Below are 23,546 nucleotides of genomic sequence, written 5' to 3'. Positions count from 1 at the left end.
TCAAACTCATCGCCTCGACGTCTAGAACAAATGTGTGATTTTTAAAGTCTCTCTGCTGCACCGCCCGGCTTAACCGCCTACTGCTGTCATCGGCTGAAACCGTGCGGAACTCGCCAGAGTTGAAGCACGCTACCACAGCACTGCCTCACAGAGAGATAACTCGACGATTGGCATCACCTATCGACACAGATTACAGAAATCTTCTCGAAAAAAATTTTCAAATACTATCTCACGATCCAAAGGAAGCAAACTGTGCCTCATCTGCAGGCTTTCGTGGCCGTTGTCATTGAAGTTAAAATCTTCCGGGTTATTAGGCCACGTCATGTTTCTTCTAAAATGTTCGACGTTTCGCCCCCTCTGCTGGGATCTTCCTGAGGATCTTTTGGTGTCCACTACTAGTAGAATACTGTCAGAGACGCTCTGCATCAGAGCGGGAATATTAGCCAAAGACTATGGCTCACCAATGGTAGCCATATGAATTTTAACCACTACTATCACTAACTCCATCACGAACGCCAGAAAACTCCCCCTTTATAAGTGGACGCGACACTCGTCTCTCACAGTGTTGTAGCAGTAGTGGACACTACAAGATCCTGAGGAAGATCCCAGCAGAGGGGTCGAACATTTTAGAAGAAACATGACGCGGCCTAATAACCCAGAAGATTTTAACTTCTGTGAATAAAATTGATAGCACCATTTAATATGTGTCTCTGAAGACGAGGGATTAATTCGACCGCACTCATTTTCGTCTCCAGATGGTTAGCCCACGAGCCCAGGTTTCTCGGCGAGCACGAAGAGTGAGTCAGCAGCGTTACCTGCTTAAAGAGCCGCCCGTTACCGGGCCGAGCCCGCGCACACTGGCTGCTGTCGGCAGCGGCCATCAGCTGGTGGCAGGTGCGGCAGGTGCCTGCTGGCCTACTTTCGCGTGGGCAGCCCCTGTCGACGCTTCAGCACAGGTCGAGTACTGGCGACAGTGGCTACCTCACATCGCGAGAAAGGAGGCAAGGCAGACTTAGGGTCGTTGCACACTTAGGCCGGTATTACACTATCAAATTTCTTTGTCAAATATCTTTGTCATAAAACTTTGTCAAAGATATTTAATAGTGTAATAGGAACTTTGTCAAATTTCGTCCAATATTTGATTGGAACATTATGGAGTAAGGGGAGTAGCTTACAATTGGTTCGCCTCCTACTTTAAGAACAGAAAGCAGAAGGTAATCCTCCGCAATATTGAGAGTGGTAATGATGTTCAGTCCCAATGGGGCACTGTTAAATGGGGCGTTCCCCAAGGGTCGGTGCTGGGGCCACTGCTGTTTCTTATTTATGTAAATGATATGCCTTCTAGTGTTACAGGTGATTCAAAAATATTTCTGTTTGCTGATGACACCACCTTGGTAGTGAAGGATCTTGTGTGTAATATTGAAACATTATCAAATAATGTAGTTCATGATATAAGTTCGTGGCTTGTGGAAAATAATTTGATGCTAAATTACAGTAAGACTCAGTTTTTACAGTTTCTAACCCACAATTCAACAAGAACTGACATTTTAATCAGACAGAATGGGCATGTTATAAGCGAGACGGAACAGTTCAAGTTCCTAGGCGTACGGATAGATAGTAAGCTGTTGTGGAAAGCCCATGTTCAGGATCTTGTTCAGAAACTAAATGCCACTTTATTTACCATTAGAACAGTATCTGAAATAAGTGACATTTCAACACGAAAAGTAGTATACTTCGCATATTTTCATACGCTTATGTCATATGGTATTATTTTTTGGGGTAATTCTTCTGATTCAAAAAGGGTATTTTTGGCTCAAAAACGGGCTGTTCGAGCTATGTATGGTGTAAGTTCGAAAACCTCTTGTCGACCCCTATTCAATAGTCTGGGAATTTTGACATTGCCCTCACAGTATGTATTTTCTTTAATGTCGTTTGTTGTTAGCAATATTAGCTTATTCCCAAGAGTTAGCAGCTTTCACTCAGTTAATACTAGGCAGAAATCAAATCTGCATGTGGAATGCACTTCCTTGACTCTTGTGCAGAAAGCAGTGCAGTATTCTGCTGCATCCATTTTCAATAAGCTACCACAAGAACTCAAAAATCTTAGCAGTAGCCCAAACACTTTTAAGTCTAAACTGAAGAGTTTCCTCATGGCTCACTCCTATTCTGTCGAGGAGCTCCTGGAAGAGCTAAAAAATTAAGCAAATTCCAGTGTTACATTCTTGATTTTCTTTATTTAAACTAACGACTTGTCGCCTGAATATGTTTCTTATTTTTCATTTTATCTGTTTCTACAATCGTGTTATAATTTCATGTATTGACTCGTTCCATGACCATGGAGACTTCTCCTAAATGTGGTCCCACGGAACAATAAATAAATAAATAAAAAAATAAAAAATCAAATCTAGGGCCTCGCTGTCGATTTGATGAAATAAATCGCTTGTCTTCTGCTCACTGCAATGTGACATGTTACCACATGGAGCGCTAGCATCGCTGCAGCGTTCTGTCGTCTGTAGTGTTTTTATAAACATCGCCGCTAAATACAATTGGTGTGTGCCGACAACTGCAAAATTAATAGAGATGTATGAAGCTGATGAGGTGCTTTACAACGTGAGGCACCCTGAATACAAAAACAGATTAAGAAGATTGGAGACCTGACATGACCTAACCTAACCTAACCTAACCCTCTTCTGTAGCAAGGAATCGGAGTGTTACAGTGAGCCTGTCTTATGAAGATGTAGCAGTTATTAAGTGAATATTGTGCTATGTGATATGAGGATACACTTCACTGAGCACATACAGAAGTTTAAGCTCATCCATTCTTAAGTAATTGATGTACGACTTGACGTCTTCCACTGTAAGCTCACGTAACAAGTTTTGTTGAATGCTTTTATCGTGTCGTCGTAAAACCCACGGCTTCACCCATATTAGATTGGTTTTTCGTTCCATAGATCCGTGCTGAGGAGATCCTCGTGGATGTGGAACATGTCAAATTTTTGTAAGCTGAAATAACAATACTTATAATATGAATAAATACAATACAACATTTGTTTCTATTAAAAATTTCGTCAATGGAGTAGAAGGAGTTGGCCACCAGTAAGTCTTTCAGGCTCCTTTTAAACTGATCTTCATTTGTAACTAAATTTTTTATGTTTGCTGGCAAATTATTGAACATGAGTGCTCCTGAGTAGTGGACCCCTTTTTGAACTAAGATAAGTCCTTGTGCAGATCATTTTTGTACCTGGTATTGTATGTATGAACTGAGTTGTTTGTTGGAAAAAGAGATATATTACTTAGGACAAATTTCATTAAGGATTAAATATACTGAGAGGCAGTAGTTAGTATACCCAGTTCTTTGAAGAGGTTTCTGCAGGACGTCCGTGAATTTACTCCACAAATAAAACGTATTACACGCTTTTGGACTCTGAAAACTTTTGTTTGACTGGAAGATTTACCCCAAAATATTATACCATATGACGTTATGGACTGAAAGTAGGCAAAGTATGCTAGCTTTTTCATTTCTATGTTGCCTGTGTCTGCTAACACTCGCATTGCAAAAACAGATTTGTTAAGGCGTTTCTGAAGTTCTGTGGTGTGCTCCTCCCAACTGGATTTATTATCAAGTTGTAACCCCAGGAATTTAAGACTGTCAACCTCATATGTATGGCTCCTTTTTCTCCCCCACTCCTTTTCCGCATGCGCACACAATTCAATTGCGGTACGTGCAACTGCTGCGGTTAATAACAAGCTGTTGTCAGCCATCTTGAACTTTGACGAAAAATTTGATGACAGTGTAATACCCCTTCTAGCGCTACGTCAAAGATCTTTGTCAAATATATTTGACGGAATACTTGATCACATCTCTGATCAAATCCTTGACAAAGAAATTTGATAGTGGAATACCGGCCTTATGCTGATGATCCGCGCTCCGCGTTCCGCGCGCGTCGTGGTTCACACAGTCGGGCGGCTGCGCGCGGTTGTGTGCAGTCGAGTGGACGCGGTCTTCCCTGCACTGTGCTGGATCTCATCTGTGGTGTAACACATCGTTCTGCTTGATCGCATGTATAGAGATGAGCTCGCTGCAAGTAACAGTCACTTCAGCCTATATGATATACAAAAAGAGAAATTCCACGTTGCATCCTATGGTGGAACAAAGATGTACGAAAGGAGCGTTCGTCACACTGTATTCCGAATTGCGCAAAGACGAAGGCAAATTTAATAATATTTTCGCATGTCTATTCGTTGCTTTGACGAGCTTCTTGGTAGAATACAAGACAACCTAACACTTGAAAATCTCAAAAAGATACTTATTATCCCGACAGAACGAGTAGCAGTAACCTTAAGGTAAGAATATGAATATGTATACGGATGACGATTAACTTTAATAATATATTTAATCATTCAAAGCTTTGCTACAACTATGTATTACATTCGTTTGGCAACAGACATTATTACATATGTAGTGTATTACTACTGAATTCCTATAATTTTTGTAACATATTCCAAGATGACGATGACGTTGATTGGGCTGGAGAGGGGTCGAGAGTCGCAACTTGTGTCTGTACGGACGGATGCTCGTGGTACTGCATCGATTGGTTAGGATGCTGTTGGGATATTGAAGGTGGGGCGCAGGTAAAAGAGGTCGGTGGATAGTGGAAAGAGCTGATGGGAGCTGGGGAGTGTATGTTTAAATTAGCCTGATTTGTTTGCTTAATCGACATAAGCAGTTGAAGTACCCGAGTACGAAATAATAGCTTCTGATCAACATTTAATGTCTTCGCAGAGGGCAACAGCGAAACAAAGAATGCTCGGTCGTCGTCTTCCTCCTTTTCCTTACCATCTTTTAATAATGTAAGTAAATTATCTTCAAGTGTTGTGTTCTTGATAGGCCTCTTCCTCTGGAAGGATTGTTTTTCGGTGTTGACATTCAGTTCATCTACATCTACTTCTACATCTACATTTATACTCCGCAAGCCACCCAACGGTGTGTGGCGGAGGGCACTTTATGTGCCACTGTCATTAGATCCCTTTCCTGTTCCAGTCGCGTATGGTTCGCGAGAAGAACGACTGTCTGAAAGCCTCCGTGCGTGCTCGAATCTCTCTAATTTTACATTCCTGGCGAGCAAGCTACAACGCGATGCAGAGCGCCTCTCTTGCAGAGTCTGCCACTTGAGTTTATTAAACATCTCCGTAACGCTATCACGGTTACCAAATAACCCTGTGACGAAACGCGCCGCTCTTCTTTGGATCTTCTCTATCTCCTCCGTCAAACCGATCTGGTACGGATCCCACACTGATGAGCAATACTCAAGTATAGGTCGAACGAGTGTTTTGTAAGCCACCTCCTTTGTTGATGGACTACATTTTCTAAGCACTCTCCCAATGAATCTCAACCTGGTACCCACCCCACCAACAATTAATTTTGTATGATCATTCCACTTCAAATCGTTCCGCACGCATACTCCCAGATATTTTACAGAAGTAACTGCTACCAGTGTTTGTTCCGCTATCATATAATCATACAATAAAGGATCCTTCTTTCTATGTATTCGCAATACATTACATTTGTCTATGTTAAGGGTCAGTTGCCACTCCCTGCACCAAGTGCCTATCCGCTGCAGATCTTCCTGCATTTCGCTACAATTTTCTAATGCTGAAACTTCTCTGTATACTACAGCATCATCCGCGAAAAGCCGCATGGAACTTCCGACACTATCTACTAGGTCATTTATATATATTGTGAAAAGCAATGGTCCCATAACACTCCCCTGTGGCACGCCAGAGGTTACTTTAACGTCTGTAGACGTCACTCCATTGATAACAACATGCTGTGTTCTGTTTGCTAAAAACTCTTCAATCCAGCCACACAGCTGGTCTGATATTCCGTAGGCTCTTACTTTGTTTATCAGGCGACAGTGCGGAACTGTATCGAACGCCTTCCGGAAGTCAAGAAAAATAGCATCTACCTGGGAACCTGTATCTAATATTTTCTGGGTCTCATGAACAAATAAAGCGAGTTGGGTCTCACACGATCGCTGTTTCCGGAATCCATGTTGATTCCTACATAGTAGATTCTGGGTTTCCAAAAACGACATGATACTCGAGCAAAAAACATGTTCTAAAATTCTACAACAGATCGACGTCAGAGATATAGGTCTATAGTTTTGCGCATCTGCTCGACGACCCTTCTTGAAGACTGGGACTATTTGTGCTCTTTTCCAATTATTTGGAACCCTCCGTTCCTCTAGAGACTTGCGGTACACGGCTGTTAGAAGGGGGGCAAGTTCTTTCGCGTACTCTGTGTAGAATCGAATTGGTATCCCGTCAGGTCCAGTGGACTTTCCTCTATTGAGTGATTTGAGTTGCTTTTCTATTCCTTGGACACTTATTTCGATGTCAGCCATTTTTTCGTTTGTGCGAGGATTTAGAGAAGGAACTGCAGTGCGGTCTTCCTCTGTGAAACAGCTTTGGAAAAAGGTGTTTAATATTTCAGCTTTACGCGTGTCATCCTCTGTTTCAATGCCATCATCATCCCGTAGTGTCTGGATATGCTGTTTCGAGCCACTTACTGATTTAACGTAAGACCAGAACTTCCTAGGATTTTCTGTCAAGTCGGTACATAGAATTTTACTTTCGAATTCACTGAACGCTTCACGCATAGCCCTCCTTACGCTAACTTTGACATCGTTTAACTTCTGTTTGTCTGAGAGGTTTTGGCTGCGTTTAAACTTGGAGGGGGCTCTCTTTGCTTTCGCAGTAGTTTCCTAACTTTGTTGTTGTACCACGGTGGGTTTTTCCCGTCCCTCACAGTTTTACTCGGCACGTACCTGTCTAAAACGCGTTTTACGATTGCCTTGAACTTTTTCCATAAACACTCAACATTGTCAGTGTCGGAACAGAAATTTTCGTTTTGATCTGTTAGGTAGTCTGAAATCTGCCTTCTATTACTCTTGCTAAACAGATAAACCTTCCTCCCTTTTTTTATATTCCTATTAACTTCCATATTCAGGGATGCTGCAACGGCCTTATGATCACTGATTCCCTGTTCTGTACATACAGAGTCGAAATGTTCGGGTCTGTTTGTTATCAGTAGGTCCACGATGTTATCTCCACGAGTCGGTTCTCTGTTTAATTGCTCGAGGTAATTTTCGGATAGTGCACTCAGTATAATGTCACTCGATGCTCTGTCCCTATCACCCGTCCTATACATCTGGGTGTCCCAGTCTATATCTGGTAAATTGAAATCTCCACCTAATACTATAACATGCTGAGAAAATTTATGTGAAATGTATTCCAAATTTTCTCTCAGTTTTTCTGCCACTAATGCTGCTGAGTCGGGAGGTCGGTAAAAGGAGCCAATTATTAACCTAGTTCGGTTGTTGAGTGTAACCTCCACCCATAATAATTCACAGGAACTATCCACTTCTACTTCACTACAGGATAAACTACTACTAACAGCGACGAACACTCCACCATCGGTTGCATGCAATCTATCCTTTCTAAACACCGTCTGTACCTCTGTAAAAATTTCGGCAGAATTTATCTCTGGCTTAAGCCAGCTTTCTGTACCTATAACGATTTCAGATTCGGTGCTTTCTATCAGCGCTTGAAGTTCTGGTACTTTACCAACGCAGTTGGAGATCATCGGTTTGTTCTTCAGAGGGTTCGTCTCGACTGTTTTCTACGAGTGCATTGTTGTTACACAGATTATCTTGCACGACCGATACTGAGTCAACGTTACTCTCTGTTGGTGCATCTCGGAGTCGGTCAAGAAAGTGTAACTGCTCATGGTAGATGTTATTTTGGTCTCTCAGTTGCTGCTAATCCATACCTCGTTTGATTTATTCTAGTGAGGCTTTTAGAATAGGGATCCTGTGCGGTTTTCCATCTCGTCTGGACCTTGTCAACTGAAATAACAAGGCCGATAAGTCTTTCATTACTGAGGACGCGTACATATATTAGTTTAAGAAGAAATACATCTAAGGTTTTATGTCAGCGAAGCCGACATAATATCTAGAATTAAGTCTACTTTCCTCTGTGAATGGACATAAGTATCAAATATATGCTTTACACGTTACAGGTATCTTGGAAGCGGAAACACGTTTACAGGTCTGCATTACTCTTATTTAATGGGTGCATCAACAATTGGACAGATTACGAGGCAGGTGAGCGCCACTATTTGAACTACGTTAAGAGAAGAATGCATGCCTGAGCCCTCAACAGACGAATGAAACGAAATTAGCTATGGTTTCCAAAATGTCGCCAATTTTCCTCATTGCATCGGAGCCCTGGATGGAAAACATATTCGTCTAGTAAAGCCTATTAAAAGTGGATCACTTTTCTTCAATTACAAGAACTATGTCTCCATTATTCTTATGGCCATCTGCGACACTAACTATTGTTTCACGTTCATTGATGTCGGAGGATACGGAAGGAACTGTGATTCAAATATATTTAAAAACAGCGTCTTTTGAGGGAAAATGGAAAATTAAAATTAGCGTGACCCCCACCAAAGCCACAGACAGGTAGACACGACTCTTCAGTGCCATATGTTCTTGTGGCAGACGAAGGCATGTGTTAAGGCCGTATGCGCGAAAAAACATGACTCACAAAAAGATTTTCAATTACCGACTTACCGGAGCCCCAAGGTTTATTGAATATACTTTCGGAATATTAAGCCACAAGTGGACGGTTTTTCTTTATCTAGCAGTATCTATTGTCAAAACGTGCTGCATTTTGCATAATTTTGTTAGAGTAAGCGGCTTCGAAGATGTGGCAGGAACTACACCTGTCAGTAAATCGGGTAATACTGTACGAGATAAATTTGCGGAATATTTTGTCGGTAGAGGAGCTGTGGCCTCGCTGGAATCAAAAATTCACTGAACACAGGCCACTTATCTCAATGACAGAAATTTGCGGTTGTGTACAATTTTTCTACATAATCAGTGCTTGCACTGTGCATAAATTGAACTTGTGAATTTCTATAATTCTATAATTGTAAATCATTGTATTTTGTATAGAACTACAATAAAAACGCAAGAGAAATATGCGTCAACTTACCACACTTTTTCTGATCTGCCTCGATCAAACCTTGAAAGCCGAGTATTATATTTGCACAGACGTCTAAACTGTGTGGTGCCCCATTCGAATACGTGAGTACCAGCCGCGCGCGGAACGCGGAGCGCGGACCATCCGCGTAAGTCTGCAACAGGCCGTCAGTAGTCGCACGCTGTGGAAATAATTTACTTACAAGGGAACCTCCCCATCGCACCCCCCTCAGATTTAGTTATAAGTTGGCACAGTGGATAGGCCTTGAAAAACTGAACACAGATCAATTGAGAAAACAGGAAGAAGGTGTGTGGAACTGTGAAAAAATAAGCAAAATATACAAACTGAGTAGTTCATGGGAAGATATGCAACATCAAGGACACTTGGGATGCAGGAGCGCTGTGGTTTCGTGGTAACGTGAGCAGCTGCGGAACGAAAGGTCTTTGGTTCAAATCTACCATCGAGTGAGAAGTTTAATTTTTTATTTTCAGTTCATGTGACAAATTCTTATGTTTTCATCACTTTTTTGGGAGTGATTATCACATCCACAAGGAAACCTAAATCGGGCAAGGTAGAAGAATCTTTCTACCCATTCGCCAAGTGTACAAGTTAGGTGGATCGACAACATATTCCTATCATGTGACGCACATGCCGTCACCAGTGTCGTATAGAATATATCAGACGTGTTTTCCTGTGGAGGAATCGGTTGACCTATGACCTTGCGATCAAATGTTTTCGGTTCCCATTGGAGAGGCACGTCTTTTCGTCTATTAATAGCACGGTTTTGCGATACGGTCGCAAAACACAGACTCTAAACTTATTACTGTGAACAGAGACGTCAATGAACGAACGGACAGATAATAACTATGCAAAAATAAAGAAAGTAAAATTTTCACTCGAGGGAAGACTTGAACCGAAAACCTCTAGTTCTGCAGCTGCTCACGCTACCACGGGACCACGGCACTCCTGCGCTGAGGTTGTCATGATGTTGCTTATCTTGCACATGGACTACTCAGTTTGTACATTTTGCTTATTTTTTCACAGTTCCACACAACTTCTTCCTGTTTTCTCAATTGATCTGTGTTCAGTTTATCAAGGCCTATCCACTGTGCCAACTTATAACTAAATCTGAGGGGGGTGCGATGGGGAGGTTCCCTTGTTAGCATATCACAGTTTGGATTCCAGAAACGTTGCTCGGCTGAGAATATTATTTGCACAATCGCTCATCAAATAGCACAAGCTTCTTTTGGTATTTTTTGTGATGTCTTCAATGTCTTCGGAGGTGCAGATGATGACACACCCTTAGAAAAACTCAAGTTTTTATGGAACTGATAGCTTTACACACAATCATACTTGACAAAGAGAGTGAAAAAGGTTGTGTTGAATAATTCAGAGAACGTCGAAACAGTAGAAATTTTTAGCGACTGGGGTAAAATCGCAAAGGGTGTCCCACACGTTTCAGTCTGTGTCCACTCCTATTCCTTATATCTTTGAATGAGCTTGCACGTTACATTCCACAAGCATAACTAGTACCTTTTCCAGACGATAAATGAATCCAAGTAGATGGAAACCAGCAGAAGAGCTAGTAAATGATATTTTCCAAAGAATTATTAAGTGGTTCTCTGAAAATCGAGCCTCCGTTAATTTTCAAGAAACACACTGCATTCAGTTCTGTGAAACAAATAGCGTCATACCAACAGTTGGCGTAGGACATGAGCAGGATTCAGTGATATGGTTATAATGTTCCAAATCTTTAGGTTTACATACTGATGAAAACTTGAACTGTAAAAAGCACATTAGTGAGCTTGCCAAACAACTAAGTTCAGCTACTTTTGCTCTTCGTATAGTTGCTGATCTTGGAAACAAGCGTATCCGCCACCTGAGACATTCTACTTATTTCGCCTAAACAATGTTGCGCGGAGTAATTTTGGTTGCCCAAAAGCGGGGACTAAAATTGTTGTGTCGGTTACTATTGTGGGAATAAGCACAGAGACAAACAAGGAAGGAGAGAAGCTGAGCCGGCCCGGGTGGCCGAGCGGTTCTAGGCGCTACAGTCTGGAACCGCACTACCACTACGGTCGCAGGTTTGAATCCTGGTCCTCAGGTTAGTTAGGTTTAAGTATTTCTAAGTTCTAGGGGACTCATGATCTCAGAAGTTAAGTCCCATAGTGTTCAGAGCCATTTGAACCATTTTTTTGAGAAAAGCTGCGATGGCCAGTGGCAAGAATCCAAAATGATGTGTACATGAAACTTTAAGATTAACTGATCACTTTATTTCTAAAAAGAAAAGAAACTTAACTTGGTTCTTACGCTTCATGTGCCTCCTATGTACAAGTACTTTACTCTCTATTACTACTCGCACAACGCAGGCTAAGTAACGTGCTTCTATTACTACTGATGCTCTCGAATACTGCGACCGAACTCGGGCCAACCACCGATGGGCGGCTGGTTAAATCAGCATTGACCATAGACTTACGAAATAAAAACTAGTCCGCGCATTGGCGCTAGTGTCGCGTCCCCACATTGAACGTGATAGAAGCCGCCATTTGCAGGGAAACAGTGCGTAAACAGGATTCGTTCGTGTGCTGCTTTTAATTGTAACAGTATAATGGAAGCAAAGACGAAGACGGAAACAATGTTACATTTCACAGGTCAGTCATTTCTGGTTGTTTGTTACTTTCTATTACGTGTATAAAGTATTTTCATGGAGATATAATACATAACGAGCGTTTGTTTTTGTTTAGGTATCACCTTACAAACTATTTTCTAAATCGGAAATGGATAGTTGCTACTCGGAGAGAGAACTTCCAACCGACAGCAAATCATTTGCTGTGCTCTCTTCATTTTGAAGAGAATTGTTACATGGAAAATTATGTAAATAGACGTCAACTGAAGGACGATGCTATACCGACAGTATTTGGATTTGCAACTCATTTGAGAAAGGTATAGTGTTCTGGAAATCGTGCATTATAGGGCTAGGTTAAATAGTGTGGAAATACTGTCAGTGTGTATAATTTTGAACGTTCCTTTTCCAGATTACCAAGGCAATCAAATATATATTAAGTATGAATCAGAGGCAGGTCGAATCATTGCGTTTATATACTTAACATGTGTTGTCAGGTGGTGATTACACTTCCCAAATGGTCAAATATTTGATCAAATGTTGCAAACTCAACCACTTTTAGAGGTGCTATCAGTATTAAAAACTAATGTGCGAATGAAATTCCTACCGTATTTAAAGTGATATGGGTTATTACAATTAATCATACCAAAATTCGAGTGTAGACAATACTGTGATAAACAAAAGTAAGCGTGCAAAATGTACACAGTAGTTGGCAAAAAGCAAAGAAGACCTGACAGGAAAATTACGTGAATTAAATAATAATCGTACTGTCTGCTACTTTAAAAGTTTCATGTGATTATGTAATGCACAGTGGAATGTCAGGTCTTAAATGGCTACACAGGATAATTGAAATGGCCTGGGAGTCGGGACAGGTTCCATCAGACTGGACAAAAGCAGTAATCACACCAATCTTTAAACATGGAAACAGAAAAGATTGTAACAACTACAGAGGTATCTCTTTAATCAGCGTTGTGGGTAAAATCTTCTCAGGTATTGTTGAAAGGAAAGTGCGATTATTAGTTCAGGAGCAATTGGATGAAAATCAGTGTGGGTTTAGGCCTCTTAGAGGTTGTCAGGACCAGATCTTTAGCTTACGACAAATAATGGAGAAGTGTTATGAGTGGAACAGGGAATTGTATCTATGCTTTATAGATCTAGAAAAGGCATATGACCGGGTTCCTAGGAGGAAGTTATTGTCTGTTCTACGAGATTATGGAGTATGAGGCAAACTTTTGCAAGCAATTAAAGGTCTTTACATGGATAGTCAGGCAGCAGTTAGAGTTGACGGTAAACTAAGTTCATGGTTCAGAGTAGTTTCAGGGGTAAGACAAGGCTGCAACCTGTCTCCACTGTTGTTCATATTATTTATGGATCATATGTTGAAAACAATAGACTGGCGGGGTGAGATTAAGATATGTGAACACAAAATAAGCAGTCTTGCATATGCGGATGGCTTAGTTGTGATGGCAGATTCGATTGAAAGTTTGCAGAGTAATATTTCAGAGCTAGATCAGAAATGTAAGGACTATGGTATGAAGATTAGCATCTCCAAAACGAAAGTAATGTCAGTGGGAAAGAAATATAAATGGATTGAGTGCCAAATAGGAGGAACAAAGTTAGAACTGGTGGACGGTTTCAAGTACTTAGGATACATATTCTCACAGGATGGCAACATAGTGAAAGAACTGGAAGCGAGGTGTAGCAAGGCTAATGCAGTGAGCGCTCAGCTACGATCTACTCTCTTCTGCAAGAAGGAAGTCAGTACCAAGACTAAGTTATCTGTGCACCGTTCAGTCTTTCGACCAACTTTGTTGTATGGGAGCGAAAGCTGGGTGGATTCAGGTTACCTTATCAATAAGGTTGAGGTTACGGATATGAAAGTAGCTAGGATGATTGCAGGTACTAGTAGATGGGAACAATGGCAGGAGGGTGTCCACAATGAGGAAATCAAAGAAAAACTGGGAATCAACTCTGTAGATGTAGCAGTCAGGGCGAACAGGCTTAGATGGTGGGGTCATGTTACACGCATGGGAGAAGCAAGGTTACCCAAGAGACTCATGGGTTCAGCAGTAGAGGGTAGGAGGAGTCGGGGCAGACCAAGGAGAAGGTACCTGGATTCGGTTAAGAATGATTTTGAAGTAATAGGTTTAACATCAGAAGAGGCACCAATGTTAGCACTGAATAGGGGACCATGGAGGAACCTTATAAGGGGGGCTATGCTCCAGACTGAACGCTGAAAGGCATAATCAGTCTTAAATGATGATGATGATGATGTAATGCAAATAACTCGATGTAAACTCCCTCCACCTTGTCAGGAAAGAGCCTTACATTCTTAAATTTCGCGTCTCTATGCACACGTATTTCGCAAATTAGGAAACTTCATTCATTTAAGTATGCTTATAAAATAGACTCGAATACTCAGTACTTTTTTAAACAAACATGTGTTTAATTTGTGCTTCAATTTGCTCTTGTTGCGTCCCATATACGTCAAATCACAACCCCGGTACTAGGATTCATCTCTGCAAATGGCGGCGATCAGCTGCTTCAATTGGGGGACAGTTGCCTCGCTTCTCCGCTACGGCGTGGTAGGGGCTTGGCATTGACAGGGGGAGCTGAACTCTGCCTTGCTGGAGGTGGGGCGCAGCCCGCTTCTTCCATTGGCGCGCCTATTTGACGCGGTTTCGCCGCGCTGCTCTGGTGGTGTGCAGTCGATGCTTTAGGACTGCACAGAAATACTGTGTGATGTTCAGCCACGGACGTCACGTGGGCACCACTTCAAGGAGAGAGGCATTTTAACTGCACCGTCGCAATACATATTTTCGCTAGTGAAATTCGTCATAAATAATCCATCACAATTTGAGGAGCAGAGTGATGGACATATCTACAACACTAGAGGGAAAAGTGACCTTTATTACCCACTGTAAACCTGTCAGCGGCTCAGAGAGGAGTTCCGTATGAAGCATAACATTTTTTGATCATCATATAAGATAAATAAGATAAAATGTCTGACAGACAGCGAAGCAAATTTTAAACCTAATTTATAATTATTTCTCTTGGGTAACTAATTATATTCCATTGACGAATTTCTTCTAAAAATCTGGTAGCCAGAGAAAACTTATTATTAAGTGTAGTTGCATGACTACCAATTTACCGACAATGTTATCACTAACCATGTATACATAGTCAGTAAGCTGACTCGATAAAAGAATCGTTCAATGATCTATGGAACATGTAAGTAACCAACTAACCTACCTGAAACAGACTTATTGTTTCTTGATTTTCTTTTCTTTTCTCCACTTTTCTCGCTCACCGTTATGGGTGAGCTGTAACTTGGCGGTCCTATGGATTTTAAGTACCCTCCAAAAATGAAAATACAACATAGGCTTTCACGGCTGGTGCTTACTTCCGTTAAATCTTAGAAAATTGGAGGCAGTGGTCGATATATAAAACTATTCATAAGGTTTAGTTGCCATTTGCGGGAGATGTCTTGCTGATTCATCTTTGAAGATCAAAATGGCTCTGAGCACTATGGGACTCAACTGCTGAGGTCATTAGTCCCCTAGAACTTAGAACTAGTTAAACCTAACTAACCTAAGGACATCACAAACATCCATGCCCGAGGCAGGATTCGAACCTGCGACCGCAGCGGTCTTGCGGTTCCAGACTGCAGCGCCTTTAACCGCACGGCCACTTCGGCCGGCTCATCTTTGAAGATGTCCCGTACTTATGGGAACGAAATGTCAGTGAATAGTTTTATATGTCCACCATGATGTCAGAGCTCGTAAATTTTAACTGAAGTGTCTAATGCATTATGTGATCACAGCCTATAATGGATGTCCCACGCCCTGTTTATGCGGCGTATTTACAAATTATGTTCTGAATGAAAAACTGCAGTGTGACTGTAGGAAAGTAGGAAGTAATGTCGCAAATGTCGACGGAGTGCACCATGTATCTTGTTTACGTTCGATCACGGTACCTCCTGTTGATAACAGTAATGTCCTTTTTAACTCGTTGGGTCAAGTTTGCATTCACTACTTCTCAGCCCCTTCTAGCGTTTTGTATTCCAGCAGCGTTCGCTGTGCGTTAACAGTAACACACAGCAGTACTATGGACAGTGCTACTGACGAAGAGTTGGCCGACAAGCAACTCGTATATGGGTTCACTGAATGACATGGAAGAGCGACACAACGACACCATGATGAGCTGCCCCTGCACTGACGGCAACCACGTCGCAGTACTTTGACCCCTAAAAGATTTTGTGCCTTGTAGGTACGTTCTGGTTATTGTATATTAGAGGCTACTTCACAGCCATGATAGTATTTTCACAGAAGACAGTGTGAATGCAGTCAGAAGCCAAAAAATAAAAACCATTATCACATTATTATTTTGTAAAGAGCAGCCGGAGACTGTGGAGCCCATATACCAAAGTACTCGGACGGCGCTCCTGGGCAAGTCAGGCAGATCAGGTTGTTCGACAAACCATCCACTTTACACTCATGGACTTTTCGGCCAGGTATAAGGTGAGCTGGTATTTCAGCAGAGGGAATCCCAGTTGGGAAAATTAGGGGTAGGGTATCCAGTTCCGCCATTCGCCTTGCAATGAACCAAAACCTACGAGAACGAAGGGAATGGGAGCTGGTACAACGTGTCTGAAAGAAATACACACATCTAAAAAAGTTTTGCATCACCTCGGTTCCAAGAGTTCCGGGACCTGTACAGAAAATTGGAATAGAGGTGACCATAAACATCACTTCCGCCCTTTTTATTGCTCGTGAAATCCATACATTGCATGCTGTACCACCATGTAGCGAGGTGGTGGTCCAGATTGCTGTACACACCGGTACCTCTAATACCCAGTAGAGCGTCCTCTTGCGCGGCTGCATGCTTGTGTTCGTCGTGGCAAACTATTCACAAGTTCATCAAGGCACTGTTGGTCCAGATTGTCCCACTCCTCAAAGGCGATTCGGCGTAGATCCCTCAAAGTGGTTGGTGGGTCACGTCATTCATAAGCAGCCTTTTCAATCTAACCCAGGCATGTTCGACAGGGTTCATGTCCAGAGAACAGGCTGACCACTCTAGTCGAGCGATGTTATCCTGAAGGAAGCCATTCACAAGTTGTGCACGATGGGGGCGCGAATTGTCGTCCATGAAGATGAATGCCTCGCCAATATGCTGTCGCTTTGGTTGCACTATCGGTCAGAGGATGACATTCATGTATCGTACAGCTCTTACGGCGCCCTCCATGACCACCAGCGGCGTACGTCGGCCCCGCATAATGTCACCCCAAAACAGCAGGGAACCTCCATCTTGCTGCACTCGCTGAGCAGTGTGTCTAAGGCGTTCAGCCTGACTGGGTTGCCCTCGAAACACGTCGCCGACGATTGTTTGGTTGAAGGCAAATGCAACATTCATCGGTGAAGAGAACGTGATGCCAACTCTGAGCGGTCCATTCGGCATGTTATTTGTCCCATCTGTACCACGCTGCATGGTCTTGTGGTTGCAAAAAAGGACCTCGCCATGGACATCGGGAGTGAAGTCGTGCACCATGCAGCCTATTGTGCACAGTTTGAGTCGTAACTCGACGTCCTGTGGCTGCATGAAAAGCATTATTCAACAACGTGGTGTTGCTGTCAGGATTCCTCCGAGCCATAATCCGTGGGTAGCGGTCATCCATTGCAGTAGTAGCCCTTGTGCGGCCTGAGCGAGGCATGTCATCGACAGTTCCTGTCTCTCTGTATCTCCTCCATGTCTGAACAACATCGTTTTGGTTCACTCCGAGACGCCTGGACACTTTCCTTTTTGAGAGCACTTCCTGGCACAAAGTAACAATGTGGACGCGTCGAAAAAAAAAAAAATGGTCCAAATGGCTCTGAGCACTATGGGACTTAACATCTGAGGTCATCAGTCCCCTAGAACTTAGAAATACTTAAACCTAACTAACCTAAGGACATCACACACAACCATGCACGAGGCAGGATTCGAACCTGCGACCGTAGTGGTCGCGCGGTTCCAGACTGAAGCGCCTAAACCGCTCGACCACACCGGCCGGCGGATGCGATCGAACTGAGGTATTGACCGTCTAGGCATGGCTGAACTACAGACAACGCGAGCCGCACACCTCTTTCCTGGTGGAAGGAGTGGAACTGATCGGCTGTCGGACCCCCTCCGTCTATTGAGGGCTGCTCATGCATGGTTTGTTTACATCTTTGGGCAGATTTTGTGACGTCTCCTAACAGTCGAAGCGACTGTGTCTGTAATACAATATCCACAGTCAACGTCTATCTTCAGGAGTTCTGGGAACCGGGGTGATTCAAAACTTCTTTTGATTTGTGTATTTATAGCCAACTCGCGAATGATGAAACGAGCAGGAGGAGTCAGCTGCGAGATTTCACTACACTACCCTAGCACATTATTCAGTCTACACAGTGAAGTACATGAGAAACAGATTAAAACAAAAAAGCATGATGCCTCAGAGGAACGCACAATAATTCGAAGTAAATGTGGAATTTTGAGAACATTCTAAATACTTTCTCATACACTTGCTGGTAATACTTGGGCAAGCGTATTACATGGTGTATGAAAAAGGACTTTACAACTTTGAAAATTGGAACAAATTATTTATACTAGTTACAGACTTGGCGTCATCTTGAAGGAAAATAGATCATGTTTTGACTACAAGGTAAGTTAGTACAGAATTGCGCCATCACAAACGCTAGCTGCAGTTGCAGCAAAGATGGGTGTCCTTGCCGATCCCGAGCGTTCTCGCTGTTTGTTTTGATTTGAAAAGTCAAAATCTGATGCAACTGTGCAACCTAATTTCCGTACGGAGTGTAGTAAAGATGCCCCAGTAGGCCTACTGTTTATGATTGGCGTAGGCCTACGTGTTTATGGAAAGTGGATGTTTGATACGACGCAACAAATGCTCATTTCGTCCCCTGGCGTATGAGGTTGTCGTACAGTACGTGACACAGACCTTTTTGAACAATCCTACGACATCGACCCAACTTGCTTTTAGAGAGCTAGGTGTCCAACAACTGACTGTCTGGCGCGGGTTAAGAGTACTGTTGCATCTCAGACATCTCGATTTCCTAAACGTTCGGTTTCGAGGTAAGTGGGTGGGCCGAGTTCCACAACTGCATGGACCCACATTCACCGGACTTGACACCTCTTGAATTTTTCGTTTGGGTTCATCAAGATTACCGTGCTTGTTTCACCATTGCATGGCTTTCTACCAGACCTCAGAGCTATTGTCTACCTCACAACTCAACAAGTCGCTCCTGACATGCTGCACCGAGTTTGGCAAGATCGCATGCATGTCGCATAACCTGCGGAAAGCACACTGAACCTGTTTAGGTATAAGGTAAAAAGGTGTGATGTATTTTGCTATAAAATGACTCCAAAACTATGTCTCTAAGTTAAATTAATAAATCAGGATATGTTTCCAGTGTTGCAAAGTACTTTCTGATACACACCACACTCATATAAACATAACAAATATCAACGCACTTTCTTAGTGCAGATAGTATAGAATGTGATTTACAACACGAAACCTGCTGTGGAATGAATTAATGACTCACTCGCTCCTATTATTGACAACAGCTACACACATGTAGCCGCACATTTCATACACGTACTAATGCTTCGGCAGTGCAGTGAACTGTACTCTTATTTAGTACAGACTTGAAAGCACCGTACTACTTCAGTTTGTGAGTAACGTCCTTCACTCTAATACTGCTCGTTGTTACTTGAAAGGAATTACGTGACCTTGATTTTAAATACTGTCAGTTACAACATGTAAAATTATATTACTGGTAAGTGGTAGCATTCAACCACTTTAATCGCACTTGACGCAATGCAGCACCGTGTTTCGATAGAAAAGGCTCTCAGAATGTTAATACGTAGTACTTATGGTTAAAACTCTGACATATGTGTCGTGTGTTAACAACCTGATGATTACAACTGCAACCTCACCTTCAGACAGTGTACAATATTAAATAAAAATTATTAACAATAACAACTGTTATCAGTAATCTCAAAGCACGGCAGCAACAGATGCATTAATGATACTAGTCAAATAATGTAGCCGAGTACTGAATTCGACAGCAATGAAATAACAAGTAATGCGAACATGGACAGCTTGTTTCTACTTGAAGAACTGCGGCATTTCGTCGAATCGAGCAGCTATTCCTGCATACCACACTACTGGCCATTAAAATTGCTACACCAAGAAGAAATGCAGACGATAAACGGGTATTCATTGGACAAATATATTATACTAGAACTGACATGTGATTACATTTTCACGCAGTTTGGGTGCATAGATCCTGAGAAATCAGTACCCAGAACAACCACCTCTGGCCGTAATAACGGCCTTGATACACCTGGGCATTGAGTCAAACAGAGCTTGGATGGCGTGTACAGGTACAGCTACCCATGCAGCTTCAACACGATACCACAGTTCATCAAGAGTAGTGACTGGCGTATTGTAGTTGCTCGGCCACCATTGACCAGACGTTTTCAGCTGGTGAGGGATCTTGATAATGTGCTGTCCAGGGCACTCTCACCTGAAATATCGTCAATCTAACACATCTGAGGTGTGGGTATTGGGCTGTTTGTTTTTCACTATCCGACAGTGGCCTCTCGGATACCTCTTGGTTTCGTATACAAACCTTATGGATGTTTGTTTTCCAGGAACTTACTCAGGCCCTCTTTCATATCTAGTCAAGAAGTTTAGAAGCGCTGATCGCGGTACTCGATTCTCAGGGACCCTGTACCGCTCTTCAGTATTAATTACTTAAACTAAAGTTCACTTCAGTTTTGTTTACCCTCCTTCATACTACAGATCCACAGACAGTAGTGTTTTTGGAAAAATAGTTGTAGGTACCAAAAACATTTGCCTTTGATAAATTTTTATTTCACCTAGTAGTGTAATATAAATTGATGGAATGATAACAACAAATCAGATGCGTAGTTCATATCATTGCTTCCCTCCTTGAACCATGGATCTTACCGAAATGGGGTGGCCTGCGTGTCTCAATGATACACATAGCCCCACTGTAGCGAAGACATACACCCACAAGTTTAAATTGCAATTGTTTATACTTGGTGAAGAGACTGAAAGAATGTATGGTAAGATAAAGGAAGCTATTCAGATAGTTAAGGGAGGCGAATTGTGAAGGGTGACTGGAATTCTGTAGTATGAGAATGATGGGATGGGAAAGTAGCAGAATGAAAGAGAAATTCACCTGGTAAACTTTCACACAGAACAGAGTTTAATCATCGCTAGCGCTTGGTTTAGGAAGAATGAAAGAAGGTTGTATACGTGGAAGAGACATTCAGATACCGGAAGTTTCAAATTGACTGTATAATGGTAACATGGGGATTTCTACACCAGATTTTAAACTGTAAGACTTATCAGAAGCAAATGTGGGCTCTGCCGATTATTTCCTGGCTATGAACTGGAGAGTAAAACTGAAGAAATTACATAACGGTAGGATACTAAGGAGATGTGACCTGCATAAACAGGATGACAAAAAATGAAAATACAATACACAGGAACACCACGACGAATCTTCTGCCATGTACAATGAGCCATCGGTGATCACTGGATCCCCACTACTAGAATACTCAGAATATAACCCTAAACAACCTCCGAAACTTTATTTATAGAGTTGGGGTTCTCGTTATATACGAATTTTGACACCTGAGTGGGAGCAGTATTACAGTTCCTGTATTCATGCGCTGCCAAGGGCCTTGCCGCAGTGGTAACACCTGTTCCAATCAGATCTCCGCAGTTAAGCGCTGTCGGGGTTGGTTAGCAGTTGGTTGGGTCACCGTCCAGGTCTGCCGACTGTTGTTGGAAAGCGGGAAGCACTTGGCCCCTGTGACACCAACTGAGGAGCTACTTGACTGCGAAGTAGCGGCACTGGTCACGAAAACTGACAACGGCCGCGAGAACGGTGTGATGGCCACGCGCCCTTCCCTATCCGCATCCGGCGACGCTTATGGGCTGAGGATGACACGGCGTTTGGTCGGTACCGTTCGGCCTTCAAGGCCTGTTCAGACTACTTGTTTCTCAAATCGTTGCCCATAGCTAAGACCATTCTCAGATATTATGTTAATCCAGTTCATAAATCTCATTTTTCGTTGTACTGTCAAAGAGAACACTATGCGTTCATAAACGTGACTAGACACAGCAGCTACCCGACGTATTCTTTGCCATTGCGACTCTATGCTACACAGTGGCAGCTAGCTTTCTTGCTTTCAGCAGGCGTAGTCGTATTTCTGTTGTATATCATGTATGAAATACCCGCTATTTGAATATGCGAGGCACTTCCAGTATAGTTGTTTTCTTGTTGGAGTGCGGTTGACCAGAAATCCGGGGCTATGAAACATGTCAGCTCGTTCCACGAGGTTATGCTGCTCAATCTAGTCGGCTGTGTGATGCCAGCAATCGTAATTCCTACCGTTCGCACCGGACATGAAACTGCTTTGCAGCTGTGATTTAGTAATAATGATGTTAAGAATTTCTGATATACAAAGCAAATACATACATAAAATATTTATGAAACACTGCGAATTCGTGCCAAATTGATCTACATTATATACATTTGTTATATTTCCAGATAATCACACCATCGTCCACAGCGTTCGTCTGAAACAATATTGTGTTGCCATGACTGTAAATGTTCCCACATGTTCTCTGAATAACATCGTCTGAAAACGTTTATCCGCGAAAGAAACGTTTTCAATCTGAACACAAGTGAGGACCGTCTTATATGAGATATGATTTGTACGATGCTTGCAGAAAAATCTGGATAATGTTTCACGTGATCTGTTTAGCCTAAAGAGACGAGCTGGTGGGATCATTTTCTTCGATGTTTTGGACGATTTCATCAGCGACTACGGATGGCCTACTCACTACTTATTATTTTTCATTTTGAGTACCAGATCTTTCATCTTGAATTCCACATAACAAATCATTCTACATCTACATATAAATATATACTCCGCTAGCTACCAAGCGGTGTGTGGCGGAGGGCACAATTAGCGCCAAAGTCATGTTAACCCGGCTCTGTTCCACCCGCGGATCGCACGAGGGAAAAACGACTGTCTGAACGCCTCAGTACAAGCTGTAATTGTCCTTATCTTTGAGTGGTAATCGTTGCGCGGTTTTAAAGTTGGTGGTAATAATATATGCTCTACATCCTCTGCGAAGATCGGATTTCGGAATTTAGTGAGCAGCCCCTTCCGCTTAGCGCGTCGTCTATCTGCAAGTGTATCCCATTTCAAACTTTCAATGAGATTATTGCATAATCTTAATGTCTCCAGTAGCAACGAAACATATCTGGCGGTTGATTGCCCCTCAGCTTACAGGAATCTCATCACAACATTAATTCGCATTATCGAGATTTCGAATTAACATTACCGTTCTGAACTTACTTGAGGGTTACTTATCTCTGAACATTGTATTATTGCGGGAGGACCACAGTGTACAGATAGATAATATGATGTTTCTATGGCTTTACTCGTCTCTGGAGAGGTTGCTGGCGGTAAATGTGGGCTCCTCTGGACAGCCTGCGTCGCGTATCTCTCTGTTGCCACAGTCAGGGGACGGCTCTGCTCTGTTTCAGTTGCTGCCATCTCCCGACAGCTTCACTTTCTTGTTAAGCGGAACAATAAGAGATCGTGGCAAGGAATCCCCACCCAATTAAATCGTTCCGCTAGCCGTCTACTGGTCTGTGTGGTAGAAACTTGAACAGTCCTTAGTCGATCTAAATGCTGGTTCAGAAGAAACCGATCACCCATCGACAACCTGATCCTTGTGAAGATGGCGACGGAAAGCCATCAGGATTTCGTACAGGTTGCCTATACT

The 23,546-nt window shown here is 42.5% G+C and overlaps 1 protein-coding gene across 1 annotated transcript in view; it reads left to right on the top strand.

The window, feature by feature from the left end:
• The first annotated feature begins 755 nt into the window (after positions 1–755).
• Positions 756–23,546, top strand: part of LOC124590259 (proline-rich protein 2-like) — an 81,308-nt gene continuing 58,517 nt past the window's right edge. Inside the window, exon 1 of the mRNA XM_047131636.1 lies at positions 756–894. Coding sequence (XP_046987592.1) covers positions 756–894 — 139 coding nt within the window. The remainder of the gene's footprint in view (positions 895–23,546) is intronic.

The sequence above is a fragment of the Schistocerca americana genome, chromosome 2 (genome assembly GCF_021461395.2).
Source record: "Schistocerca americana isolate TAMUIC-IGC-003095 chromosome 2, iqSchAmer2.1, whole genome shotgun sequence".
Taxonomy (NCBI): domain Eukaryota; kingdom Metazoa; phylum Arthropoda; class Insecta; order Orthoptera; family Acrididae; genus Schistocerca; species Schistocerca americana.
The sequence above is the reverse complement of the archived record's forward strand: the minus strand, read 5'-3'. Positions and strand labels throughout refer to the sequence as shown.